The sequence below is a fragment of the Halichoerus grypus genome, chromosome 10 (genome assembly GCF_964656455.1).
Source record: "Halichoerus grypus chromosome 10, mHalGry1.hap1.1, whole genome shotgun sequence".
NCBI classification, from domain to species: domain Eukaryota; kingdom Metazoa; phylum Chordata; class Mammalia; order Carnivora; family Phocidae; genus Halichoerus; species Halichoerus grypus.
In genome coordinates this window covers 94,175,733-94,202,089 of record NC_135721.1, presented here as the reverse complement: position 1 = coordinate 94,202,089, position 26,357 = coordinate 94,175,733, and the positions used below count along the sequence as shown (strand labels likewise).

At 39.4% G+C, this 26,357-nt stretch overlaps 1 protein-coding gene across 8 annotated transcripts in view; it reads right to left on the bottom strand.

The window, feature by feature from the left end:
* The window catches only part of RALGAPA2 (Ral GTPase activating protein catalytic subunit alpha 2), a 334,693-nt gene that overhangs the window by 260,237 nt on the left and 48,099 nt on the right, over positions 1-26,357 (bottom strand). For 7 of the 8 annotated variants that reach the window (XM_036085370.2, XM_036085371.2, XM_036085373.2 and 4 more), the window contains exons 4-6: positions 19,726-19,783; positions 8,929-8,972; positions 334-511 (exon numbers count right to left, since the gene is read on the bottom strand). In XM_036085370.2, coding sequence (XP_035941263.1) covers positions 334-511; positions 8,929-8,972; positions 19,726-19,783 — 280 coding nt within the window. The remainder of the gene's footprint in view (positions 1-333; positions 512-8,928; positions 8,973-19,725; positions 19,784-26,357) is intronic. The other variant, XM_078056860.1, reaches the window with a different exon arrangement.

Sequence of the window (26,357 nt, the reverse complement as noted above, 5' to 3'; positions counted from 1 at the left end):
GGCAGATTTAAATCTCATTAACAGCCACAAAAACACTCCAGACACACCATGTGTCTCTACTTCCTGCTATTGCCAACATCTGTCCCCTCCCTTCCATTCCTGTTTCCACCACTTCAGTAAATTTCTCCTGTCATCATTTCATATAAAATAGGCTCCGATTCTTTCAATTCTAATGTCTGTAAGACTTTACTGTGAATATGAGCAGGGAATAATTCCTCCTCCGAACCCATCTATGAAATAAAGATTTCTATTCAGGATAATGACAAACTAAGGAATTCCTCAATGTAACCTGAAGAGTCATTTCAACCGGTAAGGTCTGCTAATGTTCCTCACCATCAGCCACACTAGGGCTAGGATTGATGAGTGTCTCCAGCGTACAGGGCCCTCTGGATGACATGATCGCTGGGAAACCAGGCACGAGGCAAGCAAAAATCAGCACCTGCTCTTCTGCACAGTTTGTCTGAAGTGCTTGAAGCCACAGAAGAAATAGCCTGATTCCTTCACATCTTATCTAAAAACAAAATTAAAGGTGACAAAATTAAACACATGTTTATGCAGAGATGCACTGCAATGCAGAATCAGTTCTGAGAAAGAAAAACTAGAAGTTAAAGGTACTGTTAAATTCCTGCACCGAGTTCTTAGTGACAAGGAAGCAGGCGTGCTGCATAAGCACAGGGTTAAGAGTTTGGGGTCTGGAGCCACAGTGCCTGGGTTCGAACGCAGGCTCTGCTGCTTGCTGGCTTAGCTGTGGCCAGTGGAGAACCACTGAACTTCTCTATGCATTAGTCTCCCCCTCTGTAAAATGGAGATGATAACAGAATTTACCACAAAGTACTGGTACAGGGTTAAGTGAGTTACAACAGTGCCCGTATCATCAACAGTCAGTTATCCACAAAAACAATGCAAAGATAATCTTCCTCCAAATTTACACTGTGCTTTGAATAGGGTTTTTGTCATGTCACTACAATATGCACATGTATAATGTAATGTTCCCAAAAAATCTTAGAGCTAAATAAGACCTTGAAGACCTGGCTCAATGGGACAGGGCAGCTCTCCAAGTTCCTTGCCTCATGTCCCTACTCTGCATTCTCCAACAGCTTCCCTGCACTCTGAACGACCAGCATGACTTGGTGGAATACATCGATACAGGCAGATATACCCTTTTATCCTCCTCTACACTTACTTTCAGCTCCATCCCATTCCTAGAATTTAGGTAAGTACTTCCGTTTCTATATTTCTAAATGGCTGAAAGGACACCAATATAAGAAATTAAATAAGGAAATAAGTGAAAAACATGTCAGATGAAGCTGAAAGATGCAGTGAGCTCCAAATGTAGGCAACTTAGGGACTGCCTGATCTTCTCTCAACTACACCAAGGTGGTGCAGATTCCTTAAGAGCAAGTGTTTAAGCCAAACATGAGGCTCTGCAGGAAAGCTGAAGGGAGAAGGGAGAGGAGAAGGGAGAGGGGATGGGAAAGGGGAAGGCAAAGGGGAAGGCAAAGGGGAAGGGAAAGGGGAAGGCAAAGGGGAATGGAAGGCAAAGGGGAAGGGAAGGCAAGGGAAGGGAAGGCAAAGGGGAAGGGGAGGGGAGGGGAGGGAAGGGAAGGCAAGGGAAAGGAAGGGAAGAGAAAGGGAAAGAAGGGAAGGGATGGCAAGGGAGGGCAAGGCAAGGGAAGGGAAGGGAAAGGAAGGGAAGGCAAGGGAAGGCAAGGGAGGGAAAAAAGCTAGCTGGGCTGACTCCCCATAGAAGTCAAATACACCAAGACAGACACCCTGTCTGGAGACAGTTCTAGGCCATCAACAGTGGATTCCAGGACACACTCTCAGACATGCCTGGGGACACATCACTGCTGTGCACAAACCTTCATGACCTCTCACACCCGTCCTCCTCTCCCTAAGCAGGCAAAATAAGTGGTGACATTGCTAAATACAAGAGACCAAAAATGACATGGCTCTATGTATATCTAACCAAATTATATTAAATTCAACTGGAGGAAAGTTTCTACAAAATTCTATCACGTCTCCAACTTTTTATGTTAACTGTATTTAAGTTAACAAAATATAAATAAGGCCAATAATAAACATGAAGTCACAACCTGCTAATTTTTACTGTAAGACTATTAATTAAAATAGGAGGGATAAGTAAGAAGTAGTGGTAAGGGAAGAGGAAAAGATGGCGGAGGAGTAGGGGACCCTATTCCAACTGGTTCCCAGAATTGAGCTGGAGATCTACCAGACCACTCTGAACACCCATGAAATCAGCCTGAGATGTAAGAAGATCTGGATCTCTACAAACAGAATATTGCAGGCGGTTGGTTTCAAGGTACGAAGCAGGGAGCCATGATTCCTCGGGCAGATATCAGAGGATAAACGGCAGCAGAAGGGGGCCTGGCTGTTGGGATCCTACACCACTGGTGAGCGATAGCCTCCCACGCTGGGGACCGAGCACAGACTCGCAGACCCATAGTGGCAGGGAAAGGACTTTAGACAGAAACCTGAGCAGTGGGGTGGCGTGTGCGAACTGGGGGGGCAGTGGCGGTTTTAAAAGCACAAAGGGCAGAGATGTGCCCCGACCAGGAGGCAGGAATGGGAGCACTGCGGAGGGGTGCACAACCCAGGACGCTGCAGTTTATAGCAGCACAGACAGAAACGGAGATAGTGTGGCCTGGAGAGCTCACTGAAGAACAGACTGCGATCTCTCTGCTCTGAGGCAGAGGGTTGGAAACGGTCTCTTCTGCTCTGACTCTCGGAAGAGACGGGGAAAGCCGCCAGGGAAAGCCACCAGAGAACAAGAGCCCCAAAAAACTGGTTCCCACTGAGCCCATCCCCCACCACAGGGGGGCAGGGCAACTCTGCCCAAACAGGGTTGCCTGAGTAACAACGTGGCAGGCCCCTCCCCCAGAAGACAGGCTGGGAGAACAAGAGGCCAGCAACCCTAAGGTCCCTATAAAACAGGTGCATCTTGCTTGGGTTGTGGTCAATAATTTGGACTGTATATATTCCTTCAACCACCCCTCAACAGAATGACGAGGAGGAACCCCCAAAATAGGAGACTCAGAGATTATGACTTATGCCACAGATTTACAAATGGATTCCGACATAACCAAGATGTCGGAGATGGAATTCAGGCTACCAAATTGAAGACAATAGCTAGAATGGAGAAATCAATTAATGGCAACATAGAGCCTCGAAGGGCAGAAATGAAAGCTGAATTGGTAGAACTTAAAAATGCTATCAATGAGATCCAATCTAATCTAGATAATCTAACAGCTAGGGTAAGTGAGGCAGAAGAACGAATTAGTGACCTGGAAGACCATTTAATAGATAAAAGGGAAAAGAGGAGGCCAGGGGAAAAAACAACTGAACATGAAAATAGAATGAGAGAAATAAGTGACACCATGAAGCATTCCAATGCCAGAATTATTGGAATCCTGGAGGGGGTGGAGAGAGAGAGAGGACTAGAAGATATATTTGAGCAAATCGTAGCTGAGAACTTCCCTAATCTGGGGAATGAAACAAACATTCGTGTCCTAGAGGCAGAGAGGACCCCTCCCAAGATCAAGGAAAACAGGCCAACACCCCGGCAAGTAATAGTAAAACTTGCAAATCCTAGAACCAAGAAAACCATCTTAAGGGCAGTTAGGGGGAAGAGATTCCTTATGTACAGAGGGAGGAACATCAGAATAATGTCAGACCTATCCACAGAGACCTGGCAAGCCAGAAAGGCCTGGCAAGACATATTCAGGGTACTAAACGAGAAGAACATGCAGCCAAGAATACTTTATCCGGCAAGGCTGTCATTTAGAATGGATGGAGAGATGCAGAACTTCCAAGACCGGCAGAAACTGAAAGAATATGTGACCACTAAGCCAGCCCCGCAAGAAATATTAAGGGGGGTTCTATAAAAGGAGAAGGACCCCAAGAGTGATCTACAACAGAAATTTACAGGGACAATCTATAAAAACAAGGTCTTCACAGGCAACATGATGACAATTAATTCATATCTTTCAATAATCACTCTCAACGTGAACGGCCTAAATGCTCCCATAAAATGGCACAGGGTTGCAGATTGGATAAAAAGACAGGACCCATCCATATGCTGTCTATAAGAGACTCATTTTGAACCTAAAGATACATCAACTGAAAGTGAAAGGATAGAGATCCATCTTCCATGCCAGCGGACCTCAAAAGAAAGCTGGGGTAGCAATTCTTATATCAGACAAATTAGATTTTAAACTAAAGACTCTAGTTAGAGAACAGAAGAACACTGTATCTTTCTTAAAGGGTCTATCCAACAAGAAGATCTAACAATTGTAAATATCTACGCCCCCAACATGGGAGCAGCCATCTACATAAGCCAACTGTTAACCAAAATAAAGAGTCATATTGATAACAATACATTAATTGTAGGAGACCTCAATACTCCACTCTCAGCAACAGACAGATCATCTAAGCAGAAAATCAACAAAGAAACAAGAGCTTTGAATGACACACTGGACCAGATGGACCTCACAGATATATACAGAACATTCCACCCTAAAACAACAGAATACTCATTCTTCTCGAGCACACATAGAACTTTCTCCAGAACAGACCACATACTGGGTCACAAATCAGGTCTCAACTGAAAGATTGAGATTATTCCCTGCATATTCCCAGACCATAATGCTTTAAAACTGGAACTCAATCACAAGGAAAAATTTGGAAGAAATTCAAACACTTGGAAGCTAACGACCACTCTGCTCAAGAATGTTTGGGTCAACCAGGAAATCAAAAAAAGAACTTAAACAATTCATGGAAACCAATAAGAATGAAAATACATCAGTCCAAAACCTATGGGATACTGCAAAGGCGGTCCTAAGGGGGAAATACATAGCCATCCAAGCCTCACTCAAAAAAATAGAAAAATCCCGAATTCACCAACTAACTCTACACCTTAAAGAACTAGAGAAAAAGCAACAAACGACACCTAAGCCACACATTAGAAGAGAAATAATTAAGATTAGAGCAGAGATCAAAGAATTATAAACGAGAAACACAGTAGATCAGATCAACAAAACTAGAAGCTGGTTCTTTGAAAGAATTAATAAGATCGAAAAACCACTGGCCAGACTTACCCAAAAGAAAAGAGAAAGGACCCAAATTAATAAAATTATGAATGAAAGGGGAGAGATCACGACTAACACCAAGGAAATAGAAACAATTATTAGAACTTATTATCAACAACTATATGCCAATAAACTGAGCAATCTGGATGAAATGGAGGCCTTCCTGGAAACCTATAAGCTGCCAAGACTGAAAGAGGAAGAAATTGACAACCTGAATAGGCCAATAACCAGTAATGAGATTGAAGCAGTGATCAAAAACCTCCCAAAAAACAAGAATCCAGGGCCTGATGGATTCCCTAGGGAATTCTACCAAACATCCAAAGAAGAAATAATAGCTATTCTACTGAAGCTGTTTCAAAAAATAGAAACAGAAGGAAACTTCCAAACTCACTCTGTGAGGCCAGCATTACCTTAATCCCCAAACCAGGTAAAGACCCCATCAAAAAGGAGAATTTCAGACCGATATCCCTGATGAATATGGATTCCAAAATCCTCAACAAAATCCTAGCTAATAGGATCCAACAATACATTAAAAGGATCATCCACCACGACCAAGTGGGATTTATCTCAGGGATGCAAGGGTGGTTCAACATCCATAAATCAATGAATGTGACAAAACACATTAATAAGAGGAGAGAGAAGAACCATATGGTCCTCTCAATTGACGCAGAAAAAGCATTTGACAAAATACAGCATCCTTTCCTGATTAAAGCTCTTCAGAGTATAGAGATAGAGGGAACATTCCTCAAGTTCATAAAATCCATCTATGAAAAACCCACAGTGAATATCATCCTCAATGGGGAAAAGCTGAGAGCCTTTCCCTTAAGATCAGGAAAACGTCAAGGATGCCCACTCTCACCACTATTGTTTAACATAGTACTATAAGTCCTAGCAACAGCAATCAGACAACAAAAAGAAATAAAAGGTATTCAAATTGGCAAAAAAGAAGTCGAACTCCCTCTTTTCGCAGATGACGTGATACTTTATGTGGAAAACCCAAAAGGCTCCACCCCCAAATTAATAGAACTCATCCAGCAATTCAGTAATGTGGCAGGATACAAAAGCAATGCACAGAAATCAGTTGCTTTCTTATACACTAACAATGCAACTGTAGAAAGAGAAATTAGAGAAACGATTCCATTTACAATAGCACCGAAAACCATAAGATACCTCGGGATAAACCTAACCAAAGAGGTAAAGGATCTATACTCTAGGAACTACAGAACACTCATGAAAGAAATTGAAGAAGACACAAAAAGATGGAAAAACATTCCATGCTCGTGGATTGGAAGAATAAACATTGTTAAAATGTCTATGCTACCCAGAGCAATCTAGACCTTCAATGCCATCCCGATCAAAATTCCAATGACATTTTTCAAAGTGCTAGAACAAACAATCCTAAAATTTGTATGGAATCAGAAAAGACCCCAAATCGCCAAGGAAATGTTGAAAAAGAAAAACAAAGCTGTGGGCATCACGTTGCCCAATTTCAAGCTGTATTACAAAGCAGTGATCACCAAGACAGCATGGTACTGGCACAAAAACAGACATAGAGACCAGTGGAACAGAATAGAGAGCCCAGATATGGATCCTCAACTCTATGGTCAAATAATCTTCGACAAAGCAGGAAAAAATATGCAATGGGAAAAAAGACAGTCACTACAATTAATGGTGCTGGGAAAATTGCACAGCTATATACAGAAGAATGAAACTTGACCATTCTCTAACATCATACACAAAGATAAACTCAAAATGGATGAAAGTCCTCAATGTGAGACAGGAATCCATCAAAATCCTAGAGAAGAACATAGGCAGTAACCTCTTTGACATTGGCCACAGCAACTTCTTTCAAGATACATCTCCAAAAGCTAGTAAAACAAAAGCAAAAATGAACTTTTGGGACTTCATCAAGATAAAAAGCTTCTGCACAGCAAAGGAAACAGTCAACAAAACGAAGAGGCAACCCACAGGATGGGAGAAGATATTTGCAAATGACACTACAGATAAAGGGCTGGTATCCAAGATCTATAAAGAACTTCTCAAACTCAACACCCAAAAAACAAATAAGTCAAAAAATGGGCAGAAGACATGAAAAGACACTTCTCTGAAGAAGACATACAAATGGCTAACAGACACATGAAAAAATGTTCATCATCATTAGCCATCAGGGAAATCCAAATCAAAACCACATTGAAATACCACCTTACACCAGTTGGAATGGCAAAAATTGAAAAGGCAAGCAACAACAAATGTTGGAGAGGTTGTGGAGAAAGGGGAACCCTCTTACACTGTTGGTGGGAATGCAAGTTGGTACCCCCACTTTGGAAAACAGTGTGGAGGTTCCTCAAAAAATTAAAAACAGAGCTACCCTGTGACCCAGCAATTGCACTCCTGGGTATTTACCCCAAAGACACAGATGTAGTGAAAAGAAGGGCCATATGCACCCCAATGTTCATAGCAGCAATGTCCGCAATAGCCAAACTGTGGAAAGAGCTGAGATGCCCTTCAACAGATGAATGGATAAAGAAGATGTGGTCTATATATACAATGGAATATTACTCAGCCACCAGAAAGGATGAATACCCAAATTTTACATCAACATGGATGGGACTGAAGGAGATTAGGCTAAGTGAAATAAGTCAAGCAGAGAAAGTCAATTATCATATGGTTTCACTTATTTGTGGAACATAAGGAATAGCATGGAGGACATTAGGAGAAGGAACAGAAAAATGAAGGGGGTGGAAATTGGAGGGAGAGATGAACCATGAGAGACTATGGACTCTGACAAACAAACAGGGTTTTAGAGGGGAGGGGGGTGGGGGGTTGAGTTAGCCCGGTGATGGGTATTAAGGAGGGCACGTACTGCTTGGAGCACTGGGTGTTAAACGAAAACAATGAATCGTGGATCACATCAAAAACTAATGATGTACTGTATGGTGACTAACATAACATAATAAAATAAAATAAAATAAATAAAATGAATAAAATAGGAGGGATAAAATATGGAATCTACTGTGAAGCTAGGAATAGCTCATCTCCCTTTTTCAACATGTAAGAGATAGTTAACATCAAATTTAAGTGGCTATAAGTGTTTAAACTGGTACAAAACAAAAAATATATGAACTTATCAAAGGTACACACATAACCTGATTAGCTACAAGTGAATAACCTCCCATAAGATACATATTCCAGGCTGGCTTCTTTTGCCATTTATGTTTTAGGGTCATTTTATCTAGTATCAAATGGTATATATCATTATAAAAGGTATGTTCGTTTTAAAATAAGCCAAAGTTAACCTAAAGTAGAAGATCAATCTGCTGCAAACAAATAGGTAAATATTCAAAAGTAAGGCTCTGCTGCTCTTTCCCCCCACAATAGTTCTCAAAACCAGCAAAAATAATTCAGAGACAACTATAATTTTAACAAGATTACTGGGGTGAACAGAATCCAGCACATTAACTCTGAAGCTTGGAGAGGAACTGGCTTCCTCCCTTTCCTGATGATAAAAGTGGAGCATTTAGCGCCTTGCCAAAGGTTCCCTGACTGTACACAGCAGAATCAAAATTAGAACTCCAAATTCCAAACTCTGAATCCCAAGCCCTGTTCTCTGAATAATATTTAAAATGTATATCACAGTAAATTATGATGTAAGAACAAAAACTCTAGCAATATTTGCCATATAATTTTCAATTTAAAATAAAGTCAAGTGGTTTTTAAAGATCTTTTTTCCCCCCAAAATGGCTTAATTTTGTCACTTTGTGGTACTAATAAATTTAAGAATGATACAAAATGCCATTGCACATTCATCTAAAATAAATACCTTAACAGAATTTCCAGTGTGTAGAAGCTTCTTTAAAGTTGAGCCTGAAAGTTTAAAACACTGAGTTAGAAATAGAGTATGTAAATTTATACCATACACACACAAAAAACTCAAAATGGATTAAGATATATTTTAAAAGATCAGTTTTAGAAAGAAAATATATACTTATAACAAAAGATATAATTTTTAAAAAATAAAACTTACCTTCAGAAACAAAGCAATGTCATAGGAGACAGAGATATATCTTTAAGATGAAAGTACTTTAAGTATGAACCTCTTCAAAACTCTTAAAAGAGTCAAAATGATTGATATTAAAGTAACATATATGCCCCCAGTGGATTATGTGTAAATATCTCATCATGCATAAAATAAATGATTTTTTCTAATTTCTAAAGTTAAAAATAAAACTGGTCACAAAACATTTTACAAGAACATTTTGCAAATATTCAAAACAGCGTTTCTTTCCTTGTGGCAACAATCACATTTATGGGTTCAGTCCTCTAGCAGAATCTTTGGTCACTGTCAAGAGGAATCAAAGTTTACTCAGAACTACACCAGTCAACTGCAAAAACTTTGATGCTGCAGCCCTCTTCAATTAGAAAGTCTCTCTTATGAGGATGGAAACATGTTACCTATCATTCTATAAATGTAGTCATGTCTTAGTATGGAGATGTCTTGGCAACCCTACCTAAATATCAGATGTAGGCTCTAAATGGGATCTTAACCTTAAAGAAGGAAGTAATCTTTAAAAATGAAAATATATTGGAAGTTAGGCAAGAGAACCTTTCCTTCCATATTTTTCTGGGGAGAAAACTATTTAGATCTCCTGATGAGAAGTTTTATGCATCAATTAAAACTTGGACATCAAAACATATTTTCCCCACCACTGTATTTCAAAGAGATGTTCCACCAAGAAATAGAGCTAGTCTCAACAAATTTCTATAGGTCATCTTCATGTGGATAAATATATGCATGTTAGTTAAATGCATACAATTTTGTAACTGCTGTGCCATATACAATACTGGGGCTTAGTGGAAACTCACCATTGTTATGACTACATTATAGCACTAAATCACCAATGGTTTGTGAATGAGTAAGGGAAGTTAAAGTGCCCTCCTCCCTCTACTTCTCCTGTCACCAAACCACCTCCAGTAATTTTTGGTCTAGAGCCACCACTTACTGGACTAAGCTCTCTCACAGCTACGATTCAAGTGCCTGTGCTCATGGGACTGTTTTATCCCATACCTCTCCTTAACCTGGGGCCTGGTCCCTTGCCTCCATGTTCATCCATTCTTGGACAAAGGCTGGTGTGCCTCAGTTTAATATCGGCTCCAGTATGCCCATGAGGACCTCATGTGGTTGGCAGGGTCAACAGACACTCCACTCCTTAAGAGATTTGAGATAAAGTCTGCACACAGCTCTCTTCCCGGACATCTGGCAAATCCATAATCTTGCAACACATTCTTGGAAACACTTTCTCCTGGTCATTGTGCATGACCACTGGGGCTTCTCAGCCCTTTCTCTTCTGTGAATAGGTCCACAGTTTTAAACGTTTAGTCTACCCACAGTTGCCTATATCCACTCATTTCTACACAGAGAGAAGAAAAATATTTATAGAAAGGACAGCCTTTACAAAGAGACATACAGAATGTCTGATGCATATCTGCCAACAGTCTCTGACTTTTTTTTTGAAATTAACCTGATAATTTGTTAGAGCAGCAATAGAAAACGAATACATACATATTTGATCTATCCCATCTTGTATTCAGAAACTCCTGTATGTGTGAAGTAGTACAGCTTGGCAGTTACAAGCCAGTCAGAAGTCAGACTGCTAAGGTTCAAATCTAGGTTCTGCACTTACTGTATAACCTGAGTCAGTTACTTAATCTCACCATGCCCGAGTCTTCTCATCTGTAAAATGGGATATTAACAGTGCCTACCATAGCGGATTGTTAATGAAGTTTAAATGAGTTCATATATACAAATGCTTAGAACAGTGTCTGGTTTATGAAAAGTACATTTTCCCCACAAGATAAGGCATCAGCTATTCTCTAAGGCACTCTTTTAATTTTTTTTATTCTTTCTTTCTTTCTTTTTTTTTTTTAAGATTGGGCTGGGCATGGAGCCCAAGTCGGGGCTTAAACTCACAACCCTGAGATCAAGACCTGAGCTGAGATCAAGAGTTGGATGCTTAACTGACTGAGCTACCCAGGGGACCACTGAGGCATTCTTTTTAAAATAAGAACAACATTAGAAAGAATATTTGTGCAGTAGGGGCACATAGCATAGTGTTTCAACATGAAAACCAGTGATAAATACCTGAGAGCTTTGCCTGGCCACTTTAGGTATTTCTTAAGGTCCTAAGTTCACAAAGATATTGCTACTCTACCATTATGAAATCCTTTTCATTTTAATTTCAAAAAGTTTCTCTCTATATATCACACCTGTTTGGACTTTTATTTTTATTTTTTTATTATGTTATGTTAATCACCATACATCACATCATTAGTTTTTGATGTAGTGTTCCATGATTCATTGTTTGCATATAACACCCAGTGCTCCATGCAGAACGTGCCCTCTTTAATACCCATCACCAGGCTAACCCACCCTGTTTGGACTTTTAAATACCCCACCCACACTATGATTATACTCACCCCTATCTTTTTCAGGTGCCTCTTCAACCCTACTGGTTGCCACTATATTGATTCATGTGAGGAGAAAATGAATAAATGAGTAAATAAAATCTAGTTGGACTAGATTCTATGAACTAGATTCAATGATTGGACTGATTCTATGAACTTCAAACTTCTATTGGCTTTTATTGTATCTTATAAATATTCTTTGAATGTGAGTCTTATTGCTTTTAAGGAGGGCTGGGTCTAGGACAAGAAGAGTGAGGGGTCTGCACAAGATTTAAGGACCAAAAACTCAGTAATCAAAATAAATAATATTTTAATACAATAGCTTCTAAAAATCAAAATTAATGCAAAAAAATCCATGATGAACATTATTAAAGTTTTAAATAAGTACCAGTGTTCAGCTGAGCCATACTGGAGCCTAAGGTAAAAGGAAATATGTGTACCACTATAGATATGTTTTTATGTATTTTTAATGATTAATTTTTTTCCAGAACATTTAAGCATTGAGAAAATATTGAAAAAACAAAATCTCAATATTGAACAATCAAAAAATATTAAAACTCACCATTAGCTTAAATATTTTGTTTATAACACAGAATGCATTATAATCTTACTTTCCCGGCTTTAATGGAACAAATCCAACAACATTTTCAAAATCTTCTTTGCTTCTTTGCTTCTTTGCTTCTCATTTTCAATTGTGAGAATTGCAATGCTTGACAATTTCTCTTGACAAAGTAACAATCTTGTAGATAATCTTTTTAAGGCCACTAGTTCACAAAGATAGTTCTAATCTAACTTTAACACTATAAAAGGGATTCTTATTTGGTTTTAATTTTTTTTTAAAAAACTCTCTCTGTATCATGCCTCAAACCAATTAATAAGCAAAGGCAGTATAGCACACCAGGAAAGGTACAAGAACACGGAGAAACACACTTTGGGGTGCTGGCGTGCAAGGTGTGCTGAAAGTTGCCAGTCGAGCAGGAACACAGAACTTTCTGGCACTACAGTATCTACAATAAGCACTCAGAAGCAGCAGTCCACTGGAGGGATTTGAAATTAATCTCAAAAGGAAGCACTGGGTGTTATACGAAAACAATGAATCGTGGATCACCACATCAAAAACTAATGATGTATTGTATGGTGACTAACATAACATAATAGAATAAAATTAAAAAAAAAAAAAAAAGCAATCATGGACCTAAATGTGAAACATATTAACTATAGAATTTCTAGAAGAAGACATAGAAGATCTTTGTGATCTTGGGTTAGGCAAAGAGTCCTTAGATAGGACACCAAAAACACAATCCATAATAGAAAAATTTATAAACTGGACCTTATAAAAATTAAAAACTTTTACTCTCTGAATGACACAATTAAGGGAATGAAAAGACAAGTCAGAGATGGGGGGAAAATATTTCCAAGTCACATATCTCATAAAGCACTTAAATCTGAAATATATAAAGAACTTTCAAAATTCAATATTAAGAAGACAACTCAATTAAAAAAATGGTCAATCGATTCAAACATACAGACTGCCAAAGATATACAGATGGCAAATCGCACATGAAAGATGCTCAAGATCACTAGTCATTAGAGAAATGCAAATTAAAACCACAGTAAGATACCACTACCACTAAAATAAAAAGACTGATCATACTAAGTGTCAATGAGAATGTAAAGTAACTACAACTGTCATACTGCTGGTGAGAATGTCAACCATTATGGGAAGCAGTCTGTCAGTCAAACATATAACTTTATATGATTCAGCCATTGCATTCTCAAGAGACAGGAAAGCACATGTGCACATAAAGACTTGTACACAAATGTTTACAGTAGCTTTGTTTATATCCAAATACTAGAAGCAGCCCAAATGCCCATCAACAAGTGACTGGATAAACAAACTATGGTATATCTATATAATGGAATACTATACTACTCAGAAATGAACTATTAATATATGCACCAACACAGAATATCAAAATAATTATATTGAGTGAAAGAAGCCAAACAAAGAAGAGTATATACTGCATGATTCTATTTCTATAAGATTCTAGAAAATCAAATTAATCTATAATGACAAAAGCAGATCAGTGGTGACCTGGGGGAGTGGGCAGGAGGGTGGGAAAAGAGCATGAGAAAACCATTGGGAATGATGGCTATGTTCATTATCTCGATTGTCATAATGATTTCACAGGTATACATCTATGTCAAAACTTCTCAAAATTAACATTATACATACCATTTATTGTATGTCAATTATACTCCCCCAAAAGAGCTGGTTTTTTGAAAAGGAAAAAACAGAGCAGGTGGTCTGGAAGTGACTAAGTGAAAGATCAGGAGGACAGAGGTTGTGCTCAGATACAGGTCTGTATGATGACAAGGGTGCAGAAGAAAACCAGGAAAGCATGGAGGGTGAGGGGTCGAGGAGCTGATGGGTAACTTGATAAGAAGGGAAAGGACTCGGAGACAGCTAAGCCATTAAAAAAAGTCAAGTAGGCAGATCAGAAGATATGGCAGCAACAAGGACAGACAAGGCCTAGTCAAGGGAGAGGTTTCCAGAGGGGGTGGTGGATGAGGTCTGGAATGGACCTTGGAGAAAAGAAAGACCATGATCTCACTCCCACAGGCCTGAGGGAGACAAAGAAGCCTGAGAGAAAAGCCAGGTTTAGAGAGCCGAGGAGGTGAAACCTCCTGAGAGGCTGAGGCTCTAGGGCTGTCGCTTAACCCAGTAAGAGGATTTCCAGAGGGTCGAGTACAAAGTGGGAAGGAGGGCAAGAAATGCAGGGCAATGATGACGAAAGCACCCTAGAGAGCACCAAGTGGGTCCAAGGGGCATTAGACTCAGCCATCACCTGGTGACACGAAGGCAGTTTAGCCTGGCTGCAATGCACCTCTAAAGGAGCCCTAGTGTAAAGTGCACAGGAGACCCTGTTCTCTCAGGAAGAGGGGGCTGTGGTGTGTCCTGACTACAAGGAACTCAGGGAGGGCTGTCGGGCTCAGGGTCCTGAGCAGTAGTTAGAGCCCAGTTAGAGCCCAGTGAGCTGTAGAAACTTTGAGAAATAAGGCTGCTCAGAGGTTGTGTTCACATCCCAAGCACTGTCAGGCCACTGGGTAGCCCAAGGCAGAAAGCAAGGGATACTCTTAAAAAGTCATAAACAAATCTGCAGTTTAATTATGCATTGGTTTTTATATTCCATATAAGAAGAACCTGGTTGAGCAAAGATTAATAATGACTCCTATAAAAAACACATATGATAAATAAAATCTTAAAAAAAAAGGGGGGGGGGCGCCTGGGTGGCTCAGTCAGTTAAGCGGCTGCCTTCGGCTTGGGTCATGATCCCAGGGTCCTGGGATCGAGGCCCGCATCGGGCTCCCTGCTCAGCGGGGAGCCTGCTTCTCCCTCTCCCTCTGCCTGCCTCTCTGCGTACTTGTTCTCTCTATCTTTCTGTCAAATAAATAAATAAAATCTTAAAAAACAAAACAAAACACATATGAACCATATCTTCTTTATCCATTGGTCTGTTGAAGGGCCATTGAACTGTTCTTTCCAGTTTGGCTATTGTGGACATTGCTGCTATGAACATTGGGGTGCATATGGCCCTTCTTTTCACTACATCTGTGTCTTTGGGGTAAATACCCAGGAGTGCAATTGCTGGGTCAGAGGGTAGCTCTATTTTTAATTTTTTGAGGAACCTCCACACTGTTTTCCAAAGTGGGGGTACCAACTTGCATTCCCAACAGTGTAAGAGGGTTCCCCTTTCTCCACAACCTCTCCAACATTTGTTGTTTCTTGCCTTTTCAATTTTTGCCATTCCAACTGGTGTAAGGTGGTATTTCAATGTGGTTTTGATTTGGATTTCCCTGATGGCTAATGATGATGAACATTTTTTCATGTGTCTGTTAGCCATTTGTATGTCTTCTTTGAAGAAGTGTTTGTTCATGTCTGTTCATGTTTTCTGCCTAATTTTTGACCTGATTATTTGTTTCTTGGGTTTTGGAATATTATTCAGCCATCAAAAGGATAAATACCTAATTTTACATCAACATGGATGGGACTGGAGTAGATTATGCTAAGTGAAATAAGTCAAGCAGAGAAAGTCAATTATCAAATGGTTTCACTTACTTGTGGAACATAAGGAATAGCATGGAGGACATTAGGAGAAGGAAGGGAAAAATGAAGGGGGGGAAATCAGAGGGGAGATGAACCATGAGAGACTTTGGACTCTGAGAAACAAACTGAGGGTTTTAGAGGGGAGAGGGGTGGGGGGATGGGTTAGCCTGGTGATGGGTATTAAGGAGGGCATGTTCTGCATGGAGCACTGGGTGCTATACAAAAACAATGAATCGTGGATCACCACATCAAAAACTAATGATGTACTGTATGGTGACTAACATAACATAATAAAATTAAATTAAATTATAAAAAAACATATGAGGTACTGTGTGAATTTTCCATTTGAGCCCAATCCTTTAAACCCAAGGGCTATTTATTTTGAAGATTTTTGATATAAAACATCTCTAGTACAAAATAAATCCTTCCACCCACAGCAAACATTTATTGCAAACAGGCATAGCACTGTACACTGAATGGGACAAGAAACCTGCTTCCTTGAGGCTCATGAGCAGTAAACCTTCCAAAGCAAACACATATAACTTGAATCCTGTACTGATGATGCATGGGCACATGAAAGCGGGCCACAGCCTGCCCCTGCACCAAATACCCTTGGTTTACTGATGTGCCATTCTTTATCATCTCCTCACATCCTGTCAGCTCTCATTATTACAGAGGTAAGGCTTCAAGTGCCCACCCTTGTCCACCATGATGTATTGGCCTAAAATTGGCTTTAGGAAAATCTTCTCATTCGTAATTAGTCGTGGAATTTACAAACCGTTGAGTAGCAGGTTGGCAGACATCATAGTTGGTGTGTGTTCTGTCAGCCACTTCCCTAATCTTCTTACTCTCTAAACCTCACTTGAAGCAGTATCTCTAGATGCCTGGAATAATGAACATTGTTCATTTCACATTACAACAGAGTCTGAACAGGCTTCCTCATTCAATGGCTTATATAAATCCTTAAGCATAGAAAAACTTACAGACTATTTTCTCCCTCTAAAAACAGTATAGAGAGAAACAGAACCTCTCTCTTTGCTACTGACAAAACAAGATGGCAGGATAAGAAACTGACTTCAAACATTGTGGCAGCTGATGTTTCAAATTAACTTCTTTCTCTGTATAAAACCTAGCTATCCGGTAGGTCTGAGAACTTTTAAGACTTGCAGAATATAGGAATTGCTCTTATTTTAGGTTTCTATACTTAGGGACATTATTTGTAGTGTGGGGCAGGAAGCATACCGAATCAGTGGTATGTAAACCCAGCTTCCAGGTTCTAACCCAGTATTCCAGAGTATCTTGGCCACTATCAGCCACAGTAACATTTAATTAAGAAGTTTATACAGTAGTGTTCTTCATATTAGGTAAGAAATATTAGATATCTAGAATATAAAAGATCTAAAATATGGAATATTAGATACCTAGAACGTCTGGAACTGACTAGTGAAAAGCTTCCTGTCCTAGCCTCAACAGGTTTCGCAGAAGTCAAGAAGATACTGATGCTATGGAAATATTTAAGGCACATTCCTTTCCCTTTAAAATCTGGTGTTTTCTTATAGTTTCTTAGGTTTTATAACTAACTTGGTCAAGACCTTGAGTGACATATGGTGGCCGTTTTAACAAATCCAAATAAACTGGGAAGAATGGAAGAGAGTGAGGTCAAGAAAATGTGTAGAATTGCTAATCCACAATCCCTTATTGGAAATTTCAAAATCTAAGAATCTACGAAAACTAAAGCTTTTTGTGTGGAATTTACTGGTGGACAGGACCTGACCTGAATCTGAACTCATGTGGTGGCAACACCCGACTAACGTGAGGCTATTTCATATCTTAGGCTACAGAAATAAGAATTCTCTTGGTTACAGGGTGCTGTCCAGTCCCCTGGGGTGTTACATATAGATATCAACATTGTGTTAATGTTTGCTGAACATCAACACACCACACAGCCATTCTAAAATCTGAAAAATTTTGATTCCAAAATACATTTAGCCTGAAGATCATCATAAAAGGTATGTGGACCTGCCTAATCACCAACTTCTACCCAGTTTGATAAATCATGCAAAAATACATTTATCTGAAAAGAGCCTGTTTGATTCAAGTATTAAGCATATAAGCATCAAAATAAGGATGATTTTATATGCAAATGCTCATACTTCAACATTCTGAAACATGACTCATACTGGCCGTGTTATACAGCCAGCTTATTCTATACACGAGATAAACGAGCTTATTCTACACACTAAACTAGATAAACAGCACCTGCTCTTATGCTGGCTCAGGAGACTAGTACTCTGCAATCCCAATCAAAGAGTCACTATTCTCGGTCAGACACTATTAAACTGGGTAAAAAGCTACTTGTACCTGCAATCTTAACCAGTCCATGTGGTAATAGTAGCCAGAATTAAAGTAATACCATACACCACCTCCTAGATGCATAAAGTTTCACAACACAAATAGCAAATGAATTTCTACACCCAGTTCTAGTAAGTTTATTCAGGCTGAAGGGGGGCCTATTAATCTTCAGACATTTTAAAGTACTGTCTGTAGAAAATGAGTATCCTTTTCATACATATGACGAAACAGAATGGATGGATTATACCTAGCACAAATAAAAAATTCTGCATGCAGTTATTTCTCATTTTCATCCATTCCTGCTACACCATGGAGCATTACAAATCCCTACGATTCCTCTTCAGATTATACTTACCATTTGATTTTTAAATTTTTACTTTAAATACACAATGTTGAAGTATCAATGAACAGAAATGCTATCAATAACATTATAATTTAAAGGAAAACCTTCTTTGTGTATTTGAAAGATTTAAAGACCAAGGCTTCTACCTTCAAGTAATGATTTAATCATTCAGTTCAGGAGATGTATTTATTATATATATTTCACTAAACAGTTCAGTTTATATAAGTGTCAGTTATATTTTTCACATAAATAGTACTAAATTAAATGTGGGATTCTGAATTTTGAAATATCCACCGAAAGTGCCATGTTCTTTCAGGTCCCATGTCTTTCACAGATCGATCTCCCATCTAGGAAACCCTTTCCACACTCGCATTTCAAGGCTCAGGTAGTGATTACCTCTCTTGAAGCCTTCCTCAAGTCCTCTGAATAGAATTGTTCGACTTTCTTTGCTACCATTACACTTTTCGTAGCAGCAATTATACTGTAATTATTTTTTTTCTCACCTATCCCTCACCCTGGCAATCAGCTTATATAATACAAGCAAGGTGAGATATTCTTCGTTTCTACCCCAGAACTTTTGTTTCTCCCTCAGTAGATATTTGAATGAATGATCAGAGAGTAAAGATCCCATTATGAGGTTATGTTCTCCTCAAATATGATCATCTGGCAAGAAGGAAAAAATGGGGAACTGTCAGTCTTCAAAGGCAGAAAGACCAAACCAGACACTCTATAAAAAGAAAGTAGGATTCACAGTCAATAGCACAAATTACACCAGTTGTGCCATGAATATTAAATTGAGAGGAAACACTGTTCTATGTCAAGAGCTGCACAGAAAGCACAGCGGTGGTAACTTGGCTATATTTCAAGTTCCCTCCTGCTGCCACACTGTAAAGCATTCAAACAGAGTATCTCTGCATCAGTGATAAAGTCTTGAAGAACAAGATATTTTTGTAAGAAAAAAATGAAAAGTTACTTAAAAATACTCCGGATCAAATGTTTCTCAATTTTGTGCACAGGAATCCCCTGGAGTTCTTGTTAAAAATGCAGACTGTGATTTGGTAGGTCTGGCTGGGGCCTGACATTTTGCATTTTCTAACAAGCTCTCAGGTGAGGCTGATGCTGCTGGTCAATGAACCATCCTTTTTAAGGAGCACTTATGACGTAGGGATAGATATTCTATATTCTATTTTCCTCCAAAGTGCAGGTTGGACTTGTCTTACTTTTAACCAGAATACCCTTGTTACCATTCCTTGTTATAACCTAATCTTGATGGTGCTAATTATATAAAATATTACTGAAAATTCAACTGGAAAAAATCTGTATCACTTTAGAAATCTTTAAATTGTTCTTACCTATACTCTGGTAATGCCATCGAAAGAAAATTCGTTCAGGTAGAAATTGCAGTATTTTCTATAAAACAAATTTAAAAATTGTTAAGATATCAAGAGAAAATAAACTACACATTTCATGATAGTACTGTGTGTGGTGTGTGTGTGTATCAGAAAAGAAAAGAAAATCTATTTCCAATAATGTAAATAGTGCAGTTGACCCTGTAGCCCATGGGACAGTGTCTTTTACTTGCCCCAAGCAACCTTCCTTCCCTGAGTGCCTTAAAGGCATCACTGTCCCAAGTTTAATTCCTCCTAAAAGAAAAAGAGAAAAAGAAGGGGAAAAAAACCCTTTTAAAATGATCATTTTATCTTAATTAAATCATAGTCATTGCTTAAGTTCATATTAAAAGAATAATTTCTCAAATGCCAGATTCCCCAGGTTTCTGCTTTTTCATCTTCCACTTCCCCTTTCCATTATCATCATTATTAGTCTGTGGACAAGGACCAGAGTCGGGAAGAAAGATGAACAACAAGGAGGATAAGACCATGAACATACGGTGGAATAACAAAATGAAATCGCTGCCAAGAATTTCTTGAAATTAATAGCTAAAAATAAGTTTAGGATTGCAGTTCAGAATTCCGCCCCCTTCACCCCCCACATTGGAAGATACAATAAGGAATGAATGTATGATATACAAGAGTATTTGGCTAATAAAAGCAGCTTTTCAAAAAAAAAAAAAAATGACCTTTTTCCTTTTTTCCCACTTTAAAATAAGTTTTGGCAAGTATACTCTTGGGTCATAAGATTCTTTGTACTTTATCTGCAACCACCTTTTTAAGAAATGTAGAAATCCAAAAACTTATAAAAACATATTTCTTGATATTGATAACACATCACTATTTTACCATGAAAAATCCTCATTCTAGGTTAATCTAGGCTAATATTCTAACATTTTGAAAGATGAAGGTAAAAAATGTATATCCAGATCCCCTGGTATATTTCCAGGCAGCTAATCAACTGCCTCCTCCATTTGAGCCAGCCTGAGGTTTTGTTTTGTTTTCATTTTCTTGTCTTAACTTTCCCCAGGGTCAGTAACATATACCTGTATTATTTCATTTGTTCTCATTTGACAACAATGAACATGTAAGAACATCTACTGAGAAAAGGCACGACAGGTAAACTTCCATCAGACACAGGTGACTATTTTTTTTAAAGATTTATTTATTTTTAATTTAATTTAATTTTATTATGTTATGTTAGTCACCATACAGTACATTATTAGTTTTGATGTAGTGTTCCATGATTCATTGTTTGTATATAACACCCAGTGCTCCATGCAATACATGCCCTCCTTAATACCCACCACCAGGCTAACCCATCCCCCCACCCTTCTCCCCTCTAGAACCCTCAGTTTGTTTCTCAGAGTCCACACTCTCTCATGGTTCGTCTCCCCCTCCGATTTCCCCCCCTTCATTTTTCCCTTCCTCCTCCTAATGTCAGACACAGGTGACTTTAAATGACACAGATTCCTTGCTCTGCCCAGATGCTTTTCCACCCACAGCCTTGTGCCGATGGCGCCACCTCACCCTCCCTCTCACTGCAAGCACCACCTCCCCACAGAGGCCCTTCTGCACCTTCTTTCTTTCTGGGCGCCACCTCACCACTGCTCTGATGCTTTCTCTACCACCTGTTCTGTCATCTTCCTAGCCCTCACCCCTAGCTGAAGTTATCTTCACGTTCACTCATTTGAAGGCGGTATTCCCTCCCCCCGAGTGTAAGCCCCGCAAGAACAAGAACACCTCTGTCTTTTCTCTGAAGTGTCCCCAGAACCAAGAGCATGGCTGGCACACAGCATGTGCTCAAATAAATACTCAATAGAAGAATTATGCATGCTTTTTACTTGTAGAACTGTTTTGAGTATTACAAGTATCCTAATCTTTGCTATGGTTCGCTGTTCATGTTAACATAAAATGTACCTGGTCTTTCCTTACATGTCATTGACTTAACAATACTTACATTAAAATACATTAAAATGTGTGGGCATTTTTTAAACCCTAAACTTAGTAAAGAAAACCCGAACAAAAAAATAAAAGCTGTATAATTTAAAAGAACGAAGTTTTCAAGATTTGACAAACATAAATAATAAAATATAAATGTATTTAGTTATGGTCTTTCTTATAAATTCTTCATACCACCCATCTACACAGATGAAAATGCTACACAAACTACACTGAAGACTATTTCTGATTATATATATTAAAAGCAGTATGTGGCTGATCACATGCTGACAATCACTAACAGGAGTTCTCTCCTATATTTCCACTTCAGACTTCCTACAGAACATATTGACTCGGTATCTCATAAGCCCATAACTCTAAGGTGTATCTTGTTTTACTACGTGTTAATGCTGACATACACTCAAACACACTTCTATAAACACAATAGGCACATGCACATCAAACCCCATTTAATGAAAAATATCTACACACTTGATACCAAGCTTGGCATTTGAAATGCAGAAATAAAATAAATATTCATAAAATACTTAGTTCTTCATTCTAAGGGTTTCATGATTAGTGGGCAAGAGAGATGATAAAGAAAATATCATTCAGGAGAAAAAAGAAAAGCCTGACAGAAATTCCTCTGAGAAGCTGTGGAGGTGAGGGGGAAAGCATCTCATCTCAGCAGAAGCTTCATGGAATGGCTCCAGGAAAAAAGGATGCTTGAGCTGAGATTACAGAATTAATTAAATTAGCTTAGTGGAGAACAGGAACAAAAGGAAGCGCATATGTAAAAGCCAAGAGGCCAAGACAGCCTGGTACCTGAAAGGAACAGCAGCAGCAAGAGAGCCCGCTTGGCTGGCAGGTAGGTGAGGAGGGGAGGAGAAGGGCCTGGAGAGGCAGGTGACACCATGATCTCATGGAGCACTGTGCAGTCACCGAACGTGTTCCAGCTGGAGTGGAATTTAAGATGGCTGAGAAGAGAGGCAGAGATATCAATGAAGAGGCAATGGTAGCATATCAGAGGAGGAATGATGTGGCCTGGACAAAGGTCAGCAAGATAAAGAGAAGCATATAATGGTGATATTTAGGAGGTAAAACTGTCAAGACGGTGGTCAGAGTAGTTGTGGTGAATGGAGGACTCAAGAATGACTCCCCAGTGGCTCAGCAGATGGCAATACTTCTATCTAAGATATCAAATCCAGAAGGAATCCCAGAACTGAAGCATGTCAAGTTTGGTTCTGGACATCCTGGAATTGGAGATGTCAACAGGCTTCTTTGAGGAGATGTTCTAGGCAATTAGATATATGGGCCTGGAGGGCAGAAGCAGGATTTGGATGGTAACAGAATACAGGTAGCAGCTGAAGATGTGTGTGTATAAGATCCCTCTGAGAGGGCTTAAAAGGAGATGAAATGAAACCCTAGAGATACCGGTATGCTGAAATTATCCAAAGACAACAAGGGTGAAGAAGGAAGGGGCGCCTCGGTGGCTCAGTCCGTTAAGCATCTGCCTTTGGTTCAGGTCATGATCCCAGGGTCCTGGGATCGAGCCCAGCATCGGGCTCCCTGCTCAGCAGGGAGTCTGCTTCTCCCTCTCCCTCTGCTCTTACCCTTGCTTATGCTCTCTCTCTCTCAAATAAGTAAATAAAATATTTTAAAAATAGGATGAAGAAGGAAGAGCAGAAGCTGGAGACAAGTAAGCACAGGTCAAAGAAAAAATTTTCAATGTGCCAGGTGTTTGCACATTTATTTGTCTTGGAGATTAAAAATACTTATGACTATTTATATGTACACCTAGTTAGAAAAAGTTAAAAGATGCTGGAAAATATAAGAAAACTGATGCAAATGAAAATATAAGAAAAGTGATTTCAGTATTAAATCAAGTGAACTCAACATTTTTTTTTTAAAGATTTTATTTATTTAACAGAGAGAGATAGCGAGAGCTGGAATACAAGCAGGGGGAGTTGGAGAGGGAGAAGCAGGCTTCCTGCCAATCAGGGAGCCCAATGCGGGGCTCGATCCCAGGACCCTGGGATCATGACCTGAGCTGAAGGCAGACGCTTAACGACTGAGCCACCCAGGCACCCAAGTGAACTCAACATTATCTGTTGCCTGAAGAACCCATAACCTTTGTCAGCCAGACATCAAACACCAGGCAGGATCGATCAATCTATAAACCGTGCAGAGGCAAGTAAATGGCTCTTTGAGGGAAAAAATCAAGTAGGTTTTCACCTTGCAATATACACCGTGTGTATTAGATGAATAATATACAGAAGGAAGTAAGGGTAAAAACCAGGTTATGTTTTAAGTTTTATTACAGTAAAAGGGAATCAGAAGAAGAAAAATTAAGTCTGTTCTCTATGGAATATTTTAATAAGAACCCATGCAAGCACTGTCCTACCAACAGAATGTACAGCTCAGCATGCCCATGAGCTGCAGATAAGGACACAGACAGGAGTACAGGACCCAGAGAGCTGTCTATAGATTATGGGAAATCATCACAAGCAAAGAGAAAATCAACAACTCTGGACCTGAGAAGAAGGACCAGGGTCTCAGCAGTCAGGCTGCTGCTGACCAAATGAGCAACTCTAGAGCCCAGAAAAATCATGGTCTGGAGATGGGCGAGGACGTTTCCAGACTAAAGAGAGAAAGATGACCTCCATTCACATCTAAGTCTTATGGTTCTAACTCATACTTCCCTTCACTGAAAAATTTATTACAGAGGCTAGTTCGGTATGTTTGATAACAGATGAATAATGGTCATTGCAGGCTGAGTTCTCTGGGGATGGACACTGTGGAGTTAGGAGTGCCCTGGTTTACTGGAAAGGAACATCTGTGGAAGGGAAATGAGGAAGTAGGAGTGGGCAGGGAGCCTCAGACCACCATACAGAGCTGAAAGTCTCTGCCAGCTTAGAAGCTCCAGAGCAAAGATGGCGCATTAGAGGGGTCTGGCGTGCCTGAAAATGGCTAGGTTCTCGTACCACCACCTTGCTCAGTCACTGGCTGGGGATGAGAAGAGGAAACACATCTCTCTGTCACAATAATCTTCCAATGATTAATTAGAATATTTTCATCATATTAAGAGGCTGAAGTACTAAGAGCAGTGCACCCTACTCCAGGGACAGCATCTCTGCTGGCATCGTTTCTTGTCAATGGGCTGCTGTCTCACGTTGACTAAAGCCTAGGCCTGTTGAGTCCTTCTGGTCCTTTTTCTGCCCCCTTCCTTGCAGTTCACTCTTCCTGAGTGAATGGCACAGCAGTGACTCAGCATCCTACTTTCTCATGCATTCTCCACCAAGGGCACTGGGTGCCCCAGCTGGGCATTCCAGGATCATCTTTTGATCCCATCCTGTCATTTGATTTTAAAACATCGTACAGAAGATGCTGAAAGAATTACTCCACAGATTCAGGATAGATCTTATATTGGACTAGATGAATGCTTGGCATGCCCACTGTTCTTCGAGCTTTACTTTAGTAAGGAAACCAATTTGGCACTGAATCATGCTTCTCAGCTTTCCAAAATACTTATCTGTCTCCTTGATTTGGGTTTATTTTCTTAATGTGCAATAGAGAAAAATGTCTTTTTAATATAAAGAAAACTAAAGAACACAGCAAGATGACGTGTATCTAGACACGTGGATACTGTCAGTCGCCACTAGTAGTCTCCAACTTGTTTAGAGATCAGGCCTATCATCATCACCACTTCTGGATAAAAGTTTTCAGATTTATAAAATGGATGGACTTTAAAGACACTCAAAAATAAACTCAATAAGGTTTGGATATGAAACACCATGCCCAAAGTCTGAGTTACTAAAAACATTCCCAAATGGACAGAATCTTACACAACAATTCAAAGGTTGAAACGTTACCCACACTGATGCTTCTTTTTGTACCCAAATATTGCAAGGACCATTTTTTTATGCGTTAAAGTCTCTGAAGTCAATAAAAATAAAGCCCCACACAACCATCTGTGTCTAAATGCTAAGCCTGTCCCTCAGAAAGTCCCAGATGAAGCCTACCTTTGTTGAGGCAAATATATTATGGCATTTCTACTGCAGCCGATATTCTAAGCTACACTACTGTGAATGCCACATAAACTACTGACATCTTGTTTGTAGTTTCACTGGAGAGTAAAATAAAAAAAATTTTTCAAGAAAGCCACACAGTGTGAATAAATATTACTTTTCGGAAAAACACATGGCTCTATTTAATGCTCAGTGCTCAGCTGCATCTATATGGTAATCCATTATAGCACACTTGAAATCAAAATTAGGTATTACTACTGATCAGCACATCAGGGAATCTGTCATTCTTTTAACTGATTATCCATAGTTCTTTTTTCTTCAGAACCTACTGCATGACCAGGAATAATGCGAAATGTAAGCTCGAGTTTATACAAGATGCTATAGTGTACTTTAAAACTGCTGATCTTTGTTTAATTTGTGTGGGAAACATTTTTTTCCCAAATTATTACCAGATGATTGCAACATATCCCAGTAGATTCATACTTGATTTCAATTCCACTTAAAAGGTAGGACGATGAAGAATGGGGACAAGATTACATCCTAACTCATGTGAGGTAATCTACCAAAACAATGGCCAACTAAACTTGTTATGTCCAGAAATAGGGAGCACGGGGTACAACTCTCCCT